The sequence below is a fragment of the Microcaecilia unicolor genome, chromosome 11 (assembly GCF_901765095.1).
Source record: "Microcaecilia unicolor chromosome 11, aMicUni1.1, whole genome shotgun sequence".
Taxonomy (NCBI): domain Eukaryota; kingdom Metazoa; phylum Chordata; class Amphibia; order Gymnophiona; family Siphonopidae; genus Microcaecilia; species Microcaecilia unicolor.
In genome coordinates this window covers 103,316,551-103,338,115 of record NC_044041.1, presented here as the reverse complement: position 1 = coordinate 103,338,115, position 21,565 = coordinate 103,316,551, and the positions used below count along the sequence as shown (strand labels likewise).

The window sequence follows — 21,565 nt, the reverse complement described above, 5'->3', positions numbered from 1 at the left end:
GCCACCCTTCAGTCTTCAGGAACTGTAGATAATTGCTGATCACCACTTCTTGTAAGCACAACATTCTTTTAAATAGATCTATAAAGTTCCCAAATCATTTTCAAGTCCTCCGTTGTTTAAACAAACAAGGTCATATCGGCACTTATTGAACTAAGGTGAAATTTCCTATTATAATGAAACAGGTGGGAGGGGGAGGGAGTTACACCTAGTATAAAAGGCAAGGCACCTGTCTGCTTACACAGTCTGGGAGACAGGAAAGGACAGACTGTGAAAATCTCATGCACAACTGCTGAAGACAGGTAAGTTTTATATTTCATCCACCAAGGATAAAACAGAGTTGAGAAATATATGAACAGCAGGCAAGTTTCAAGTTTTATTTTTTTTATTTATTAGTTTATTTGATTATTTATTTTACAAGATGTGATACCTGCAAGGGAGCCTTCTCCGGAGTAGCCCCCACACTTTGGAATGAACTCTCTGAAAGGCTTTTGTTAAGCGGAGCCTATCTGTACTTCAGGAAAGCAGGTGAAAGCTTGGCTCTTCAACCAGGCTTTTAATGGAAGAAGTAACTAACCTGTTAGTGACACTGACACAAACACACACACTGCAGCAGGACATGTTTATTCGCTCCTACCCTGAGATAATATTTAATCACCTCTCTGACCTAATGTGCAACTTCTTTTAAATTACTCCCCTTATTTTCTAACTCCTCTGACTCTCTTACCTATCTATGGGGTCTTTTTTACTAAGCTGTGGTAAAAAGTGGCATGCGGTAGTGTGGGCACGTGTTTTTGGCACGCGCCAGGCTATTTTTTTACTACATCTGGGGAGAAGGGCACTTTTTTACTGGGCTGGGAAATGTGCGTGTGCTAAAATTAAAACTACCGTGTGCCTATTTCCAGCCTGAGCCCTTACTGCCACCCATTGATCTAGCAGTAAGGGCTCACGCGCTACACACGCAGTAACTGTTCAGCACGCACCAACTGCCAATTACCGCTGGAAACACCGCACGTGGTAGAAAATAAAAAATTAATTTCTACCACCAGAATGAGCACACGCCAAATCCAAAATTACCGCCAGGGGGGTGCGCTGGCCTGGAGGTACTCCCGTTTTGGCACACGCGTAGGCCCTCCCACGGATTTCTAAAATGGCCCCTGTATGTTCCATCTTTTCTTATATCCTACGCTGTCTATTAAAATGTTTTATTACATATTGTACTGACACTAAGTAGCAGGGGCGTAGCCAAACCGGCGGGAGGGGGGTCGAGAGCTCAAGGTGAGGGGGCACATTTTAGCCTCCCCCCGGCGCCGCCAACACCTCCTACCATTGCCGACACCCCCCCCCCCCCACCATTGCCGCCACCTCCCGCCGCCACCAACACCAACAACAACAACTTTGACCCACCCTCCTGCCGACGAACCTCTCAACCCCCCTCCGTCGCCGTCGCCTACCTTTACTGGCGGGGACCCCAACCCCCGCCAGCCGAGGTCTTTTTCTTCCTTCCTTCTGTTTCTGAGTCTGACATCCTCAGACTCAAGAAACAGAACGAAGCCTTGCGATCTGCAGGGCTTCGTTCTGTTTCTATGAGTCTGACGTCCTGCATGTTGTATGTGTAGGGCGTCAGACTCAGAAACAGAATGAAGGAAGAAGAGGACCTCGGCTGGCGGGGGTTGGGGTCCCCCGCCAGCAAAGGTAGCAGATGGCGACAGCGAGTTGACAGTGGGTTGGTGGCAGGAGGGGGGTCGAGAGGGTCATCAGCAGGGGGGTCCAGGGCCAAATCTACGGGGGCCGTGGCCCCACGTAGCTACGCCCCTGGTAAGTAGTATACTATGCCGTACTTTGTATTGTTATTTGAATATTTTTACTGCTGTAATTGTCTATTGCTTATGTTTGATTTATTCTTACTGTACACCTCACCACCTTGAGTAAATTCCTTCAAAAATGCAGTAAATAAATGCTAATAAATAAATACAATAAATAAATTGTATTTTAATTTAATTTATCACACTAGAATTGATACATTCTAGGTGATTGCGTGTTCTCTGTTCTCCTGTCTGACTCACTGCCTCTGTCACAATGATTTCTTGCTGCAGTTATCAGGACATAGTAATAGATGCCAGAGATGACAGAAATGGTCCATCTGATTTGTCCAATAAGATGGCTGGGACAGTAATTGCCTCTCTGCACAAGTTACCTCCCTGTCTTTTTAGAAGTATGAAAAAGTCATTTTGCTGCCATTTTGAGCTGTAGCATCGCATGCCTGATTTCCATCCCCCTCTTTAAAAGGATTTTCTGTGTTTATCACCTGCCTTCTTGAATTCCATCCTCACTTTTTTCACTTTCCATCACCTGCTAGCAGAGGGCACCCTTTCCATGAGAAACTATTTCCTGAAATTGCTTTTCAATCAGCTGTCATACCACAGCCCATAGTACTTTGGAAAGGGTTTGTTTCTTGTGCATTGTCAACTACTAAAACTGAGAAGGCTACAGTGGCAAACAGCAGCTGGTAGAAAGAGAGAGAAAGTTACAGTACGGAAAATAGGGGCAGTGAACCCCATAACTCTTTAAGAAACGAGAAGAAACTTCCTCACTTGAGGATCCGGCAAGTATATGCAAACATTGAATTCCACAATGAAATGTTTCTTTCTTACTATCCCCTGCAATTACAGATCAGCTCTCTTTGGGGCCAGATGTATTGAACATTTTTCCCATAGACACAAACCCCTGGATTCTATATATGGGGGTGAATTCTATAAATCGTGCCTAAAAAAAATAATTCCTGAAAGCTTAATCGCAATTCTATAAGTCGTGACTAAAGTTAGGCGCGGTTTATAGAACAGTGCTTAAGCCCCAGGGGTTGCACATAAATTTAGGCATATTCATTTGCACCAATGAAGATGTGGTGCAAATGCCCTGCCACAATTTATACGCAGAACCCCCTTATTCTATAATTGCGCACGTAACCCAAAACCACATCCATGATCTGCCCCGAACAGCCCTTCCCATTTCCATGCCCCCTTTTTTGGCACACATGAAAAATTTGCATGCAGATCATGAGGTTCTTTTACCAAGCTGCGGGAAAAAGGGTCCTGCACTAGCGGTGGGGGGCATTTTTCCTGTGCGCCAGGGCCCTTTTTACCGCAGTGGGTAAAAAAGCCCCCAGTACACAAAGCCATGTGATAAGAGAACTCTTACCGAATGGCCATGCAGCAGGGTGCCCTTATCACCACCCATTGAGGTGCCGATAAGGGCTCCCGCACTAACTCGGCAGTAACCGGGAGCACAAGCCATTTTCAGAGGTTTTCTTCCCCCCCCCCCCCCCCCCCACGAAATGGCGCACACTCAGAGCGGGATCACTGCCAGCGGCCGCGTTGGGCCGGCAGTAGTCCCGGAAGAGCAAGTGGTAAGCCCGCATTGGGCCCCCATATGCCTAAATGTATGCGTGTACATCATAATTGATTCCAATTAGTGCCAATAGTTGCTTGTTAAAAAGCCAATTATTGGCACTAATTGGCTCATTATTCAATTAAATTGTGCACGTACATTGGGGGTGTGCCCAAATTTGCATGCACAATTTTTGGTGACTTTTATAGAATTAGGAGGACGCTCAAGCTGCGTGCGCAACTTAATTGATCAGCGCGCCCTTAACTAGCAATAATTCGGCACTAACAACCAATTATAGTGGTTAATTGGCATCAATTACAATGTACGCATGCAACTGGCTGCGTGTTATTCTATAAAACTCAGCATCTAACTCTCATAGGGGCCTTTTACTAAGCTGCGATAAAAATCGCCAATAATTGCCACTTAAGCAATTATTGACACTAGTTGGCATTAATTGATTTGTGACAAGGACACAAAGTTGGGTAAAGAACTCTGAAAGGTTCTTGGTTCAAATTTTCTGAAAATATGAACAGAAGGGGATATTTGGACTGCTTTACTTTTCTTACATCTTCACATAGGTGTTTAAAGTGTGCATTTTCAATAAAGTTTCCTGTTTAAAATTAAAAAAAAAAAGTGTACATTTGACTATAACAATAAACCAGTATTACATTGTGTAGTTTGGTATGCCTGACTTAAGGGTCTTTTTACCAAGCTGCAGTAAAAAGGGCCCAGCGCTAGCACAGGAGCCATTTTTGCCGCATGCTGCAACCTTTTTTAATGCAGCTGGTAAAAAAGGCTGAAAATAGCCATGGCTGTGCGGTAAGATTGCTATGCAGCGGGGACCACTTACCGCCACCTGTTGAGGTGGTGGTAAGGGGCCCCGCGCTAACCTGGCGGTCATGGGGTAGCGTACAGTGCTGCCCAATTACTGCCAGGTTAGCACCGCATTAAAAAACACGGGCCAATTTTCTGTAGCATGGGAAATGGCATGCACTGAGGCTGGAACTACTGATGGTGTCCGCATTGGGCCAGCAGTAGCTCCGGATTAGCATTAGGTAAGCTTTGCTTTGGGCTTACCGCTGCTTTGTAAAAGGGGCCCATCAGAGGTGTAGCCAGACTTCGGCGGGAGGGGGGTCCAGAACCAAGATGAGGGGGCACATTTTAGCCCCCTCCCCAGTGCCGCCGACCCTCCCGCCGCCACTGCCGCTACCGCCCCGCCCTGCCATTGCCAACACCAACAACTTTGACCCCCCCCCCCTGCCGACGACCCTCTCAACCCCCCTCCCGCTATCACCGTCTGCTACCTTTGCTGGCGGGGGACCCCAACCCCCGCCAGCCAAAGTCTTCTTTCTTTGTTTTGTTTCTGAGTCTGACGTCCTGCACGACATCAGACTTTCGTTCTGTTTCTGTGAGTCTGACGTCCTGCACGTTGTACGTGCAGGACGTCAGACTCAGAAACAAAACGAAGAAAGAAGACTTTGGCTGGCGGGAGTTGGGGTCCCCCGCCAGCAAAGGTAGCAGATGGCGACGGCAGGTTGGCAGCGGGAAGGGGGGTTGAGAGGGTTGTCGGCAGGGGGGTCCAGGGCCAAATCTATGGGGGTCCAGGCCCCCGTGGCCCCATAGCAGCTACGCCCCTGGGCCCCATAGTATGGAGAGAGATATTTGTATAATAGTGATGTCATTAAAGACCTGTATAATTGTGTATCTCACTTTAGGGACAGATCTTTCAAATTACTCATGTTTCTTTTGAATCATACTTAAGCATTACACAAAGCAAGTACTAAAAGCAAGTAAAATATTTCCCTTGGCTTCTGTTCTTTTTACCAGTGAAAAAAAAAGTTGTTTCCTGTTCCATTAAAGCCCACTTTGCTTACACCCTATGCAGTCTATTAAAATGTTTTATTGTAAATGTAGTGGCATTGCAATGTAGCATATTGTAATGTGAATATTTTTACTTCTGTTATTGACTATTGCTTTTGTTTGACTTACTCTTGCTGCACACTGCCTCAAGTGAATTTTTTCAAAAAGGCGGTAAATAAATCTAAATAAATAAATAGAATTTACACACAGAACTGTCTAAGGGCCCTGTTTACTAAGCAGCGTTACAGGCGCATTAACATTTTTAACACACATTAACTATGCACGCATGTTAATCATGTACATGCCTACAATATTCCTATAGGCACCTACATGGTTAGTGCGCGTGCTAAGTGTAGACACGCTAAAAACACTAACGCACCTTAGTAAACAGGGCCCTGAGAATATTCCATAACGTGATGTGCATAAATTCTAAGCTGCATAGTGGCCATGGGCGTGGAATGGGTGGGTTGTGGGCATTTCTAAAATCTATGCGCATTGTTATATAATGCACCTGGTCCATGCGTAATTTAGATGTTGGCATTTACACCAAGTTTTGATGTGACTGCTCGTGACTAAATCTAGTCATGCGGATGAGCACGTGACATATTCTATAAACGGTGTGGAAATTTAGGCTTCCATAAAGTACATTTAAATTTAGATGTACTTTATAGAATATGCCTAGGCATATTTTGTTTTGGCGCTGATTTTTTAGGCGTGATATAGAGAATCTAGTTCTTAGCACTAAATTGTCAGCATCAATTTATTGAATTGCCTTCAAAATAGGCAAAAACCTTTTAATGCATTAGGCCCAGGGCTGAATTTATACCTATTGTGGCCCCAACATTTAAGATTCACCCCCCCCCCCCCCCCGATTAAATAGGCGTGTGTGGAAAAATGAAACTTCTTCTAGTAGTCGGATGCATTTAAAAAATGCTTATGTTCTTATGTTTACATTGCCAACAAAACCTGATTATAAAAATAAGAGACAAAACATATTATAGGGGAGATTTATATTTTGCTCTTTTGCAAAATGCTGCTCCAGCTTTAGGTGGCATTTTCCCCACTGAGAATACTGGGATTGTTTTTTGTTTGTTTGTTTGTTGTTTGTTTTTATTGGTAAAAGCAGTAGAAAACTTATTAAAACCCCTCCTCCCTTATTATTTCTTAGCTATGGCAACTTGGTTAAGCCTACTCCCTCCACCTCAAAAGATCTTAAATAAGATTTACAAGGAGATTGCTCAGCACAGTTATCTGATAGCAGTCAAAAGTCTGATTGCGGACTGGTACAGGCCTGTAGGGCCCTTGGGATGATTGTTTTCGCTATTTTCCTGCAGGCAAGGTGCAAACAACGCAGAATGAACTTGCGCATCCTCTTCTCGCTGGTTTTGGTCTGCATTTATTTCTACAGCAGCAATGCCTATGGTAAGTGCATAAGAGAGCCCTCTCCAAAGCCAAAAATCAAAACAGCTGGAGGCAGAAAGGTATAGAACCTTTTTTTCTCATCTTCAAATCAGACTGATATAGAGCCACTCCATTTTATGAGGGTTCCACTGTCTGGAAATTACAAAGGTATAATGTAGCTAGTAGCTCAGTAAGACCTTTTCAGACTCATAATGGAACTATATATTCAGATTGAGAAAAGGAACTTTTGAGGCCCTGAAAGATCCTGCAACAATAATCTATATTTGTATTTATGATTCTTAATATTAATGTGTGAACTGACTCCCAGAAGTTTTTAATGAATATACAGTCCCATCACATATGATTATAATGATGAGTGGTCCCCATCATAAAGTATATAGAGACAGACTCATAGACCTCAATATTTATACTTTGGAAGAAAGACGAGAGAGAGGAGATATGATTGAGAATAGAGAATGACACGGGAGCGGGTAATCGTGGTAAACCGCAGTAATCCGCAGTAAAACTGCAGAAATGGGGAAATTTTTCAAAGTTTTACCGTGGGTGCAAAAAGAGGTTATTTCCCCACCCCACAGGAGCAGTAATAACCCCCTGCACCCGCGGTACAACAGACGCTTACCTTTTTCTCGTCCTCCCTCCCTTCCTTCCAAGTCCGGTGTCGTTCGCATGCTCTCCCTGCCCCCCCCCCCCCCCCCCAATTATAGTGGTTAATTGGTCACTGCCAGACAGATATAGAGAAGGAAAGGAAGAAGCCAAGAGGAGAGAGAAGAAATGGAATTGCCAACGTGGATAAGAATTTACAGAAGATGGACACGTGGAAAGTGAAAAGAGACTGGGACCATCCCAATTAGAAAAATGAAGTGCTCAGAAGGTAGAAAAGAAATATTTTTATTTAATGCTTTTTAAGGACTGAGATGTGCCTGCTTTGTGAAATGTACGTCTTTTCTATTTTTGTATTTTGCACAGTGCAGGAGAAAATAAATTTCTGTTTCTCTTTTACCAGTGTTTACCTGGCTTTCTTGAGGGAGATCTCTATTTCAGTTTTCCTGTGGTTCCCAGTTTTGTATAGTGAGAAAATAATTAAATGTGCTTGGAGTTGTACAATGATTAGAAAAATTAGTGCTCATTATTGCTTGTTATGTGAATGAATATTTCATCACAGTTTCATTATTGCTTGCCAGACCAGTCCAGTATTGTTACATTTTAAGGGCATTTGTTTTAATTCGTGTATGCCGTCCTTACATGCACATAATTTTGCTTTTTAAACCCAAAGGTAAATCTTAAGTGTGGTTAAACAGCAAGGCTTCTGTGGATAGGGACAGAGTTCGTGGGGACGGGGTGGGGATGGGGACAGAGTTTGCGGGGACAGGGATAGAGTTTGCGGGGACAGGGATAGAGTTCGCAGGGACGGGGATAGAGTTCGCGGGGATGGGGTGGGGATGGGGACAAACTTTGTCCCCACGTCATTCTCTAATTGAGACATTTAAACATCTCAACAGCATAAATGCACAGCAGGCAAGTATCTTTCAACTGAAAAGAAGCTCTAGAATGAGAGGGCATAAGATGAAGTTAAAAGGGGATAGACTGAGAAATAATCTAAGGAAACAACTATGCCCATCTTTCCCTTTCCAACCCCTCCATCTCTTCCTCTCTGTTTTGTCTTTCACAACCCATCACCATCACTCAGCTCCCCCTCTCATCATTTATCTCTCCCCATTCTCTCCCTCACATCCTTTCCACCCCTCCATGCACACATAAGAAGTATACACATGAAATTCTGGTGGTGTAGTTTCTGCAGTTATGATCAGCGGCATACCGAGGGCGGGGCAGTGGGGCAGTCAGCCCCGGGTGCACACTGCAGGGGGGTGCAGGGAGCCAATAATTGGGTACTAATTGGCACCAATTTGGATTTGGGTGTACATCTCGCTACGCGCTATTCTATAACAATGTGCATCCACATCCCATAGTGCACAACCCAAAGGGGCATGGCCATGGGAGGTCCATGGGTGGGTCAAAGGGCGTTCCTAAAATTTGAATTAATTCAGTGTAAATGTTTAGGTCTTTTTACCACCTCTCCAAATCTACATATACCAGTTACCCACAATTTGTAGAGATAAAAGACCAAGGCTGCTGCTTATGAGAAAAGTAATTTATTTACTTACCAAGTATTGATACAATTAATATTTTCTCATGGGAGGAGGAAACTGCTGCATATATATGCTCTCTGTATCTATCAATCCAACATACTGAACTGAAACAGCTATTTTTATACACTTGTGTTTAACAATGATTTACAAGGCTTCAGCCAGTTATCTTACTCAGGATCATCCTTAGTCTTCTTTTATAACTATCTGGTTTCCCTCACCTGCTAAACCACGTTCTCATGTTTGTTTATGCTTCCTCCTTTCCCAGGCTTGTTTGCCCGTAAGGATATCGGATCACATCATAAGTTCCTGGGCCTCACGATTTATGGCTTTTGCCCCTTGACTCTACTCCAGGGTGCATAACTGTGCTTATTATCTACAAATTTGCACGCAATATTATAGAATATTGGGGATATGCACTAGGATATACACCTGGTTTCAGCAGGTGTAGCTCTTGGCACCTAAATTTGGGCACCGATATCGGCACACAATGCTATTCTATAATGGACACTCGTTTTTGAGTGCCCGTTATAGAACAGCATTGGACGCCATTTACTGAACCTAGCCCTATGTGTATATTTTTTATATACACAAGACTACCTCTACTTCAGGAAGCAGGTGAAAGCTTGGCTCTTCAACCAAGCCTTTAATGGAAGAAGTAACTAACTTGTTAGTCTCACTCACACACACAAGGATTGACTTGGGCTGCACATACTGCAGTGGGACATGTTTATCCACTCCTACCCTAGCTAAGATAATATTTAACCATCTCTCTTACCTCACGTGCAACTTTCTTCAAATCAATCACCTTACTTTCTAATTCTTCCTACTTTCTTACTCATCTATATGTTACAACTTTGCCTTTCCGTTCACTACCAGTTATAATGTTCTAGTACGTATTGTGTTGTCATTGCAAGTAGTATACTGTGCCATACTTTGTATTGTTGTTTGAATATTTTTACTGCTCTAATTGCCTATTGCTCATGTTTGATCTATCCTTACTGTACACCGCCTTGAGTGAATTCCTTCAAAAAGGCGGTAAACACCACCTTCAGTGAATTCCTTCAAAAAGGCGGTAAATAAATCCTAATAAATAAATAAATACAATACCCAGATGCCGATGTACAGTATGTGGACAAATTTTCACCTTTTCAAGCAAAGTAAATTTGTGCATCAACGTTTGCGAACTGTTGAGGATAGTTCTGAGTGTTTGTTTTATAAAATCATAGGCGCCTATGTTGTCATTATAAAAAAAAAAAAAAAAGCATCCAATATAAGCCAGGAGATCTTCAAACAAACATCTCAAACAAGCAATCTCTTACTAGATAAACACAGACCGCCCGATATTCAGAGCTATTTAACCAGCCAGGTACAGCTCCTGGCCGGTTAAACAGCGCTTAACCAGCTATCCGTGAATATTTGGTGGGAGATGGCCGGTTATTTCCCGCTGAATACTCACGGTCAGTGTTTAGCGGATAACTGACTATATATATTCCCACACACACAAAAAAAACATCATTTGCAGAAAATTTACATGCATTCTTTTGAAAATCCACAAGTATGTATGCAAATCTAAACCCCACCAACTCTGTGCCTGAAAATGCCTCTGCTCTTCATTGGTAAGAGCATGGAATGGTCACTGTTGGAAATAGGCTACTGGGCTTGATGGACCTTCAGTCTGTCCCGGTATGGCAACGCTTATGTTCTTATAAAAGGGCATTAATCTATGCACATAACTTTATGCGTATATTGACATGTAATTTTATAAAAGCCTTTTTCTCCATATAGAGCAGGAGGGTGAGGAAATAAGCATGAAAATCTTGTGGTTATATTTATTTATTTATTGCATTTTTTTTTGTTTGTTACATTTGTACCCCATGCTTTCCCACTCATGGCAGGCTCAATGCGGCTTACATGGGGCAATGGAGGGTTAAGTGACTTGCCCAGAGTCACAGGGAGCTGCCTGTGCCTGAAGTGGGAATTGAACTCAGTTCCTCAGTTCCCCAGAACCAAAGTCCACCACCCTAACCACTAGGCCACTCACTCCACTCCATTTGTATCCCACATTTTCCCACCTATTTGCAGGCTCAAATATTGAAGCCCAATCTTTTCCTATTTTCTTCCATTTTTACATCTCTACCGACCTGAGCAGGGCTGTCTGGGTTTCTCCTCTGTGACTGAACTCCATAGCAGTGTTCATGCAGCAAACTCCAGATCCTGGAAATTACTACTACTACTATTTATCATTTCTATAGTGTTACTAGATGAGCAAAAATACCAATCCAAGGGAAAGATTAGCAGCAGTGGGATTCAAACCCAGATCCCCATAAAGATTGGAACCCAAACTCAGGGGTCCTTTTACTAAGGTACGCTGAAAAATGGCTTGCAGTAGTGTAGGCGCGGGTTTTAGGCAAGTGCCGATCCATTTTTTCAACGTGCCTGTAAAAAAGGCCTTTTTAAAATTTTTGCAGAAAATGGACGTGTGGCAAAAATCAAAATTGCTGCATGTTCATTTTGGGTCTGCGACCTTACCGCCAGCCATTGACCTAATGGTAAAGTCTCACGTAGAAACTGGGCGCTAATGACCTACATGCGCCAAATGCCATGTGGCATACGTCCGATACACGCATCTGAAAATCAAAATGATTTTTCAGCTACGTGTATCAGACAAGCGCCAAAAATGAAATTACTGCAAGAACTACGTGGTAGCCAGGCGGTAACTCCATTTTGGCATGAGTTTGGCGTGCGTAGAGCCTTAGGTGGCTTAGTAAAAGGACCCCTCAGAACCTTAGCCCACTCAGCTATATTACAACCCACAAGGTGTGTTTATAAGCATGTATTTATGTTTCATGCAGGAAATTTTGAAAACTGTTGTCTGTCGTACGCGAAAGGGGTTCGAGTTCACTCACTTCTCAAACGCGTGAATTTCTACAGGATGCAGGAAGTCAATGACAACTGTAACAAGAGAGCGATACAGTAAGCATGCAAATAACATAAATGTATCACTGATAATGTATTATTCGACTTGATTTATAAGTTATGTTTGTCAGGGTTGCCGAGAGACTAGGCTGGGCCAGGGGCAAGGCTGCCATGCCTCCACCCCCCCCCCCCGCCGCTGCCACCCCCCTGTTGCTCCCCCTGCCGCCCCATGTTGCTCCCCCTGCCCCCCCATCACCCCCCCCCCCCCCCCGCTGCAGTCCCTGGTCTCACCTGCCTGCCTCCTCGGCTCCGGGCCCCCTGCATTCAAAGCAGCAGTCACAGATCGCCTCTCTTCCAGGGGCGTATCTGCGTGGGGCCACAGGGGCGTGGGGCCACAGGGGCCTGGGCCCCCGCAGATTTCGCCCTGGCCCCCTCCCGCCGCCAGCCCTCCCCCGCTGCCGTTTCTTACTTTTGCGTCCGCTTCCTCCTGTGCCTTTAAAAATATTTCTTCAGCTGGCGGGGGACCCCAACCCCCGCCAGCCAACCCGAGGTGACAACTTGCAAGTTCTTCCTCCGCCGTGGCCAACATGCTGGAGTTGAAAGCGTCTGAATCCAGTTCGGTACGTGCTGCGACGTCAGACTCCGAACTGGATTCAGCCGCTCAACTCCAGCATGTTGGCCACGGCGGAGGAAGAACTTGCGAGTTGTCACCTCGGGTTGGCTGACGGGGGTTGGGGTCCCCCGCCAGCCGAAGAAATATTTTTAAAGGCGCAGGAGGAAGCGGACGCAAAAGTAAGAAATGGCAGTGGGGGAGGGCTGGCGGCGGGAGGGGGGTGGAGAGAGTCGTTGGTGGTGGTGGGGGGGTCCGGTAATAGCGGAGGGGGGGGTCGGTGGCGGTGGGGGGGGGTAAAATGTGCCCCCTCCCTCTGGCTCTGGCCCCCCCTACCGCCGGCGGCCAGATACGCCCCTGCTCTCTTCAGTTCTGGCCTCGCCTTCCCTCCCTGTGTCCCGCCCTCGTCTGATTTCCGCGAAGGTGGGACACAGGGAGGGAAGGCCTGAAGGGAGGCTATCTGTGACTGCGGCTTCGAATGCAGGTGGCCCGGAGCCAAGGAAGCAGGCAGGTGAGACCTGGGACTGCAGTGCCAGTGGCCTGACCCCAGCGCCAGGCCCCCCTTGGAGGCCCGGGCCCGGGGAATTTTGTACCTCCTGCCCCCCCCTCTCGGCGGCCCTGATGTTTGTCAAAAACTATAGGTTTCAATATTCAGGGGGTAGAGAACCTATCTGGATATCCTTAAGCAGACTATGAGCCCACTTTTAAACAGAGGGCCAGATTCTATCAATGGTGCCCAAATTTGGATGCTGAAAAAATTAGCACTAATCGCTCTTCTACAAATGGCACTCCCAGTTGGGCATTGTTTATAGAATAGTGCCCAGCACCAGGATCCGCACCCAAGTTTCGGTACGAGGATTTACACCAAAACTTCACTGAACTTGCCACAGAACCCGTCAGATTTAAAGCTACAAGATAAGTGTGCTGTTTGTATTTTGAAAGTTTTTGAGTACATTATATTTATGAAAATGTAAACATTTGGAGGTTATGGAGGTTTTCGGCCAATGATGAGCTTAAAGCCACGTCGGATACTCTCTTCAGCAAAAATATTAGCACCACAGGCTCTGTTGAGGCCTTTTTTCCTCCAATATTATTATTAAACATTTTTTTTATAATGCTAATCTTAATTGCAACATAAGTATTTTCCACAGTTTGTTTTGATGAGGATTTACACCAACTGAAACCTAGTGTAAATTAGGCATGGATCCCCTGAATTCTATAATATTGCTCGCATCTTTAGTGAATGCCCCTAACCCACCCATGCTCCTCCCATGTCATAGTAACATGGTAATATAGTAGGTGACGGTAGAAAAAGACCTTTACGGTCCATCCAGTCTGCCCAACAAGATAAACTCATATGCGCTACTTTTTATGTATGCCTGACCTTGATTTGTATTTACCATTTTCAGGGCACAGACCATAGAAGTCTGCCCAGTACTAGCCCCGCCTCCCAACCACCAGTGCTGCCACCCAATCTCCGCTAAGCTTCTGAGGATCCATTCCTTCTGAACAGGATTCTTTTATGTTTATCCCATGCATTTTTGAATTCCGTTACCGTATCCACCACTCTCTCCGTGAAAAAATACTTCCCGACATTTTTCTTGAGTCTGCCCCCCTTCAACCTCATTTCATGTCCTCTAGTTCTACCGCCTTCCCATCTCCGGGAACAGGTTCATTTGCGGATTAATACCTTTCAGATATTTGAACGTCTGTATCATATCACCCCTGTTTCTCCTTTCCTCCAGGGTATACGTGTTCAGGTCAGCAAGTTTGTCCTCATATGTTTTGTAACGCAAATCCCATACCATTTTTGTAGGTTTTCTTTGCACTGCTTCAATGTTTTTTACATCCTTAGCGAGATACGGCCTCCAAAACTGAACACAATACTCCAGGTGGGGCCTCACCAATGACTTGTACAGGGGCATCAACACCTCCTTTCTTCTGCTGGTCACATCTCTGTCTATACAGCCTAGCAACCTTCTGGCTACGGCCACCGCCTTGTCACATTGTTTCGTCGCCTTCAGATCCTTTGATACTATCACCCCAAGATCCCTCTCCCTGTCTGTACATAACAGACTCTCACCTCCTAACACATATGTCTCCCGTGGATTTCTACTCCCTAAGTGCATCACTTTGCATTTCTTCGCAGTGAATTTTAATTGCCAAACATTAGACCATTCTTCTAGCTTCTGCGGATCTTTTTTCATGTTTTCCACTCCCTCCGGGGTGTCCACTCTGTTACAAATCTTGGTGTCATCCGCAAAAAGGTAAACTTTACCTTCTAAACCTTCAGCAATGTCACTCACAAATATTTGAACAGAATCGGCCCCAGCACCGATCCCTGAAAACCTGACAGATTGGGTGTGTCCTGAAGACTAAAATAATGGCCTATACATTCAAGTTGGACTGTTGAATATGCAGTCCTATACTTAAGCAGGTAATTTATCAATTTGAACTCAGGGCTACTATTTAAATTTATCCAGATAGCAGCTGACTATCCTATTGTCTTCTTTCTGCATAATTTTGGATCCAGTCCCCAGAATGCCCATCATCTTCTGTAGTTAAACTGATAAATATCGGCCATGTACAGACTTGTACAGACATCATTTATCCATTCACCTCACAGAAACAATTTTTTTAAAAACATTTATGTGGTTCGCACATGATGCTGTCAGCTGTCCACATAAGTGCTTTTGAATCTCAGCCTGATACATTTTTTGCAAATCTCAAAAACAGCAAGAATTGCATTCAATGTACCAAAGTGCAAAGTGCCTTCACAAAAGCACAGTTCACAGGAAAAATAGCATATATGCCGGAAGATGTTCAAAAAAGCCCGATTTCAGGCATTTTGTACTATTTTAGCTACGAAGCTTACTTTTTCAAAAGGAGACATCACCATAAGGAGATGGGACTTAGGAAGATTGGGGGTGGTTTGAAGATTTTAGCCTTGTGTCAGGTCTGGGGGGGTTTAGGCAGGGCCACTAGAGCACCAGGTTCTTAAGGTTCCCTTAAAGGAACAGGGTTCAGCAGGATTTTTTTAAACATTTATACTATCCAAAATGGGGTTATGGGGGAATGTTGGGGGGGAGCCATTCGTCCACAAGGGATCAGAGGACTCCTGGGGAGGAGTGCAAAGGGCCTCCAATTCGGGCCATATGAGCTCTTTAAATCCTGCCATTGCCATATGAAGGGGTCAACACTTTTTTTTAAAAATATGGACAAATGTTGCCACAACCAGACACCTGCAAAGTACCCAACCATGGCAGTGCATGAAACCATTTTTGCAAAATTTAGCTGCAAATGAACCTGGAGCTCGTTTCCATCCTAAAATTTCACTAAGGGGGAAAGTTATCGACCTGCATTAGGGCAATAACCTGGGTTATTTGCCCTTTAATATGACTTCAAGGGCACTAACGCAGGTTGTCTTGCCATAATGCATTGCTATTTTAAGTCAACACTTAATACATAGAAATGAGATACAAAACATGCAAATGCACATAAAGCAGCTCATTACTATTTAAAAACTATACTATCGGAAGGCACGGTACAGCCAGTAAAATAACCCCAGCTTAAAGCTCCTGGTCCACATTTTAAAGGGGCCTATACCCTTTAGTCAAAGTAATGGGCACCTCCACACACACACACACTCCATAGCAAAAGCCCTTTTGAGACAACCATACCCCTCTCCAATCCAAAGGACACTCCCCCACACCCAGAACTTCCCTTCCTCTGAAGTGGGACCTCCAACCCCCACCCCCACCCTCCCAAAGAATGCCCTGATCCTCAGTCACTCCTGCCGTGCCAGTGCCTTCACCCAAAATCCTGCCTGCCTGCAACCCCTAACATTAGTCTAGGGTTCATGTTTCCATATAAGGGCATCAAATCCCAGATTAACAGCTTTAAGTCTAGCAGAAATGGAATATATTCTATCCCTGTTGTCCATAATCTCTGTCATTAGCCATATCCTTGTGGCATATAATCTTAATCAATTTTACCCCAAGAACTATGCTGCCATTGAGTGAAAGATGTATTACTTTTTTTTTCCCTCAGATTTTATTTACCAAAACGAAATCGTGTGATTTGTGGAGACCCTCAGGAAAGCTGGGTAAAATCTCTGAAGCATAAGATCGATAGAATGAGGTATCAGAGCCCCAAAAACAAAATATGATAGGAATTTCCAGTCCCCTTTCTTCGGGGCACAAGGTAGGTTATGGAGTAGATGTGATAAGCAATTGTTTCTCTTTCATACATGATATTTCATGATAATTCCTGCATTAGTCACTGGTTCTGCAAGCCCAGGGTCATACACACTATCTAAACCAGGGGTGAGCAACTTGTGGCCCACAGGTTAAAAGTGTCCCGCCGTTGAATTTATGCAGCCCACAAGACTATGGGAACTATACACATAAAATATCATTAACGAGAGTGTTGGCAATTCTAAATTCTGTATTTCACAAATATTTTAAGACTAGCCACTCTAGCAGTTTGTTTCCATTGTTTTTAGTTAAATTTTTACTTTATTTATCACAGAAGGTCTGTGGAGCCTTGTGCATTTCCGGTCCCAACATTATGTAATGTTGTCACTCATCAGGGATAGTACTAACATTCATGTGGCCCTCTGTGTATAAAGGTTGCCCACCCAGATCAACAAGTCCAGTCTTCAGGGTCTCAGGAACACTCAAATTAATATTATACCACAGAGCTCATTTTAGAAGGGTTAGGTACCATTTGCACATGTGAAAAGCTGATTTCTACATGTAAATGGCTATATAGGAGCAATTCAATAAAATAGGCACTGGCTTTTATCTGTACATCATGTATGTAAAGGTTTAGAACAAGGCTCGACAAATCCCAGGCACCATGTTGCCATGGCACCTAGAAATTGTACACTGGTGATCAAAATCTCTTCCCCACCCCCTCACCCCAAAAAATTTCTATTTACTTATTTTTGTTCTGCCGGAGAAAACATTTCATACTTGCCTGCAGTGGTTCAGCTCACTGTTGTAAGCTTGAGCCACACAGTGCAGGAACCTTGGGCACTCTCATGGTTTCAAGCCTCCTTGAACTGCTAGGCAAATAGGAACGTAGAAAGCTGAACAATGGTAAGATGAGAGAGAGAGAGAGAGAGAGAGAGAGATTGTAAGAAGTCTAGGGGGAAGATATGAAAAAGAGACTGCATGAAGGCTATGGGGGCTTTGAGAAAGAGACTGCATGAAGGCTGGAGGGTTATATGAGAGAAAGTTTGTATGAAGGCTGGGGGGTTTTATGAGAGAGGCTACATAAAGACTGGGGGGGGGGGGGGTTATGTGAGAGAGAGACTGCATAAAGGCTGGGGGGTTGTATGAGAGAGAAAGAGACATACTGAATGAAGATGGGGGTTATATGAGAGAACGTCTGCATGAAGGCTGAGGATATATGAGACAGAGAAAGACTGCATGAAGGCTGGGGGGGGGGGGTTATATGAGATAGAGAAAGAGTGCATGAAGGTGGGGGGTTATATGAGAGAGAGACTGGATGAAGCCGAGTGGAGGAGTGGCCTAGTGGTTAGGGTGGTGGACTTTGGTCTTGGGGAACTGAGGAACTGAGTTCGATTCCCGGCACAAGCAGCTCCTTGTGACTCTGGGCAAGTCACTTAACCCTCCATTGCCTGCCGCATTGAGCCTGCCATGAGTGGGAAAGCGCGGGGTACATATGTAACAAAAACAACAACAAAAAATATGACAGAGAGAGACTGCGTGAAGGCTGGGGGGCTTATATGAGAGACTGAATGAAGCCTGAGGGGGTTATGAGAGAGAAAAAGAGAGAGACTGCATGAAGACTGGGGATGAGGTTATATAACAGATTGACTGCATGAAGGCTGGGGGTTTATAAAGGAGAAAGAGAGACTGCAAGAAGGCTGGGGAGGGTTATATGAGAGAGAGACTGCATGAAGGCTGTGGGGTTATATGAAATAAAGAAAGACTACATGAAGGCTGGGAGGTTGTATGAGAGAGAAACCAGAGGAATGCTGGGGGGGAGGGGTTCGACAAGGCGGACAAGATTCCCGGGGCCCGGTCTCCAGAGGGGGCCCAGTGCCGGGGTCTGTCTCTCTCCTGCTCCTATGTGTCAGGACTCGGGTGAATGTGGTAACGCGATAACCCTGATTCCGGCACACAGGAGCAGAAGAGTGACAGACCGATGGAGGAGCAGACACAGGAAGGTAAGGGGGAGCAGGGGGCGGTCGCTGTCCAAGTGGCAGGGGAAGTGGTCATGGCTGCTCTGGAAGCCCTGCCCCGGGCCCAGTGGCGTACCAAGGGGGGGTGGTCCGCCCCAGGTGCATGCCGCTGGGGAGGGTGCGGCGCGCCTGTCGGCTCTTTGTTTTCATGCTCCCTTTGCCCTGGAACAGGTTACTTCCTGTTCCGGGGCAAAGGGAGCATGAAAACGAAGAGCTGGCAGGCGCACGGCACCCCCCCCCAGCGGCGTGCACCCGGGGGGGAGGTTCTTTCGCTGGGGGGGGGGGGGGGTGTCACGCTTTTTCGGGGGGCGCTGCACCCGGGGGGCGGGGCGCATCGGCGATCCGCCCCGGGTGTCAGCCCCCCTAGGAACGCCACTGCCCAGGCCCGGCTCTGTCTCATGGAGGCCCTGAGCTCCTGCCTCCTACTGCATACCTTCTGGGTGTCTAATTGTAGGCACCCTGGGGCTAATATTCAGACCATAGGAGGTAGCCCGGCTGCCTGCCGCAGTCAGTACTAAGCCCAGATATTTAATGCTGGGCCATTTCTAGTGACCAGCATTGAATATCCGGGTGTTTTTTGGCCAGTTCAACTTAAACAGCCAAGCCGATATTCAGACGCTGGCCAGTTTTCAACCGACCAAAGATAGGTCTGCTATTTCGACAGCCTAATTGGCCACCAAATTCAGCTGGCAATGCGCTGAAAATCGGTGGACTAGCTGGTTATGTCAAGCAATATAACCGGTTATCTGCTAAGCACTAACCGGCAATATTCAGCAGGAGATAACTGGCAATCTCCAGTTGAATATTGCCAGATAGCCAGCTAAGTACCATTTAACCGGTTAAATGGTTTTAAATATCAGCAGGCCTCTAACAGATTTGCCCTTTACATATGAAAGTAGTGATTTTAGAAAATTCACTACTTACACATGTATACCCACAACATGCACCGATATATCTTCTAGGTGGACCTGAAAAGTAGACGTCAATTTCTTATTTTGCAATAGAAATACACATTTACTTCAAAAAATGTAAACAGTTCCTCCCAGGCACCTAGAAGTGTGAGCTAGCTCCTCGTTTGGACCTGGGGTTTGTGCTAACCTCTCAACCACTTCTCCAACACCACTTCAAAAATCCAGTACTTATTATTTAAAAAAAAAAAAAAATCCAGTACTTTGAGATTTGCAGCTTGGCCCCTTAATTGTTCCTCCTTAAGGGGCCCCTTTACAAAGGCATGCTGAAAAATGGCCTGCGGTAGCGTAGACACGTGTTATGGGCGCGCGCAGAATCATTTTTCAGGGCACCTGTAAAAAATGCCTTTTTAAAAATGTTTTACAAAAATGGACCTGCAGCAAAATGAAAATTGCCGCGCGTCCATTTTGGGTCTGAGACCTTATCGCCAGCCATTGATCTAGTGGTAAAGTCTCATGCTGTAACCAGGCAGTAATGACCTACGCATGCCAAATGCCCCTTGGCGCACGCCCAATATGCATCGTCTGAACATTTTTGGCTGCGCATATCAGCCGCACAGCCAACAATGAAATTACCACAAGAGCCACACGGTAGCTGGGCAGTAACTCTATTTTGGCGCGCGTTGGGCACGTGTAGATGCTTACGCAGCTTAGTAAAAGGGCCCCTAAATGTTCAGTTGTGCAAAATCCAGCACATACTCATGCAGTTTTCAATATCCGGATATATGCAAAAGCAAATCCCACAGTCCTTGGTAAAAAATAACAATATGTACTATATGAAACCAAGATTTTATCTGCTATATGTAGTCCACGGCTAACAGCAATAAGGATTGAAAAAACTTTTTTGTATATATCTATGCTTAAACCCTATTGTATTGATCTCTTAAGTCCATATTCAAAGAGTGCCCTCAGAAACATCCACTCATTTTAAGGCAATGTCATTTCTTTTGCCAAGTGGCATAGCACCTCTTTCATCGGGGCCACTCTTGTGCATAAGTGTATGTGCTATTACCTCAATCAATAGTGCTATAAATAACATAGTGCTAAATCAAAAAACGTGTACTTTTCTTAAAGCGTTATTTTTTCAAAAATCTCAATTGCTCAACTTGCTCTTGTTTTGTGCTTCCCAGTCGCTCATTCTGACTGAATAAATGGCTTCCCCTGGAAACGCCCGACTCTGCGGGTTTCAGGAAACTTTCCTCAGGGACTTGGGTTAAAGCAGTCAAATGCTTCAATTACAGCCATTCTCTCAAGGCTGCACCATGTGTGCGGCTTTCACTGGATGCACTAACGCAGTTTATAAAGGCGCCCTTTATGTGGCTCACACCGGAAGTTTTTTCATCAGTATTGCTGTTAGCCGTGGTCTACGTATAGCAGATAAAGTCTTGGTTTCATATAGTACATGTTTTTCAATATCCAGCAGTTTCCGAGGTAAGTCTCAGCATTTATATATGCAAAGCCTCGAGTAAAGCCACTCTTTTTTTTTTTAATGAGTTTGTTTGTAAAATGATTATTCCCACTGTGCATGCCATCACATACACATATCTTTACCTCAGTGAGTCATTTGTAACATATTTGCAAATTGTAAATGACCCTGCTTGAACATGCCTTTTTCAACCTAGGCTTATGCAGAAACTGGACTTCAAATGATGCAGATATATCACATGGTGCACATCTAGAAAACCAGACCTGTTGGGTCTTCTCCAGGACTGGATTTTGAAAGCATCAACCTGGACTTTTAAATATTAAAACTGTGAACCAAACATGGCGTAGCCAGAAGTCAATTTTTGGGTGGGCCAACAGGTGGATGGGTGGGCACTAGACATGGTGTGCTGGTAAATGTTTATCAACAGGCTGCTCTCCCTCCCCGGTCCACCTCTGCGCCCCCCCCCCCCCACCCCCCCCCGTCCACCTCCCCTCAAAATGCAGAGCTGGATATAGCTGGGGAGAGAGCCTGGGGGGTGGGGGAGGCAATGCATTACTCTCCTCCAGGAAATAAAACATTAATGATCCCAGGTTCCAATCTAATTCTGTTTAATGTGGG

The 21,565-nt window shown here is 45.0% G+C and overlaps 1 protein-coding gene across 1 annotated transcript; it reads left to right on the top strand.

Annotated features, from left to right (window-relative positions):
• Window positions 1-251: 251 nt before the first annotated feature.
• CCL25 (C-C motif chemokine ligand 25) lies at window positions 252-16,507 on the top strand. The gene is made up of 4 exons (XM_030219939.1): window positions 252-299; window positions 6,579-6,666; window positions 11,666-11,786; window positions 16,390-16,507. The coding sequence occupies exons 2-4, from the start codon at window positions 6,600-6,602 to the stop codon at window positions 16,505-16,507; spliced, it is 306 nt and encodes a 101-aa protein (XP_030075799.1). The 5' UTR covers window positions 252-299; window positions 6,579-6,599.
• Window positions 16,508-21,565: the final 5,058 nt, after the last annotated feature.

Coding starts and splice junctions, on each gene's coding strand:
- CCL25 (XM_030219939.1), top strand. CDS start 6,600: ATGAACTTGCGCATCCTCTTCTCGCTGGTTTTGGTCTGCATTTATTTC. Junction 6,667..11,665: donor CTACAGCAGCAATGCCTATG/GTAAGTGCATAA, acceptor TGTTTCATGCAG/GAAATTTTGAAAACTGTTGT. Junction 11,787..16,389: donor TGTAACAAGAGAGCGATACA/GTAAGCATGCAA, acceptor TTTTTCCCTCAG/ATTTTATTTACCAAAACGAA.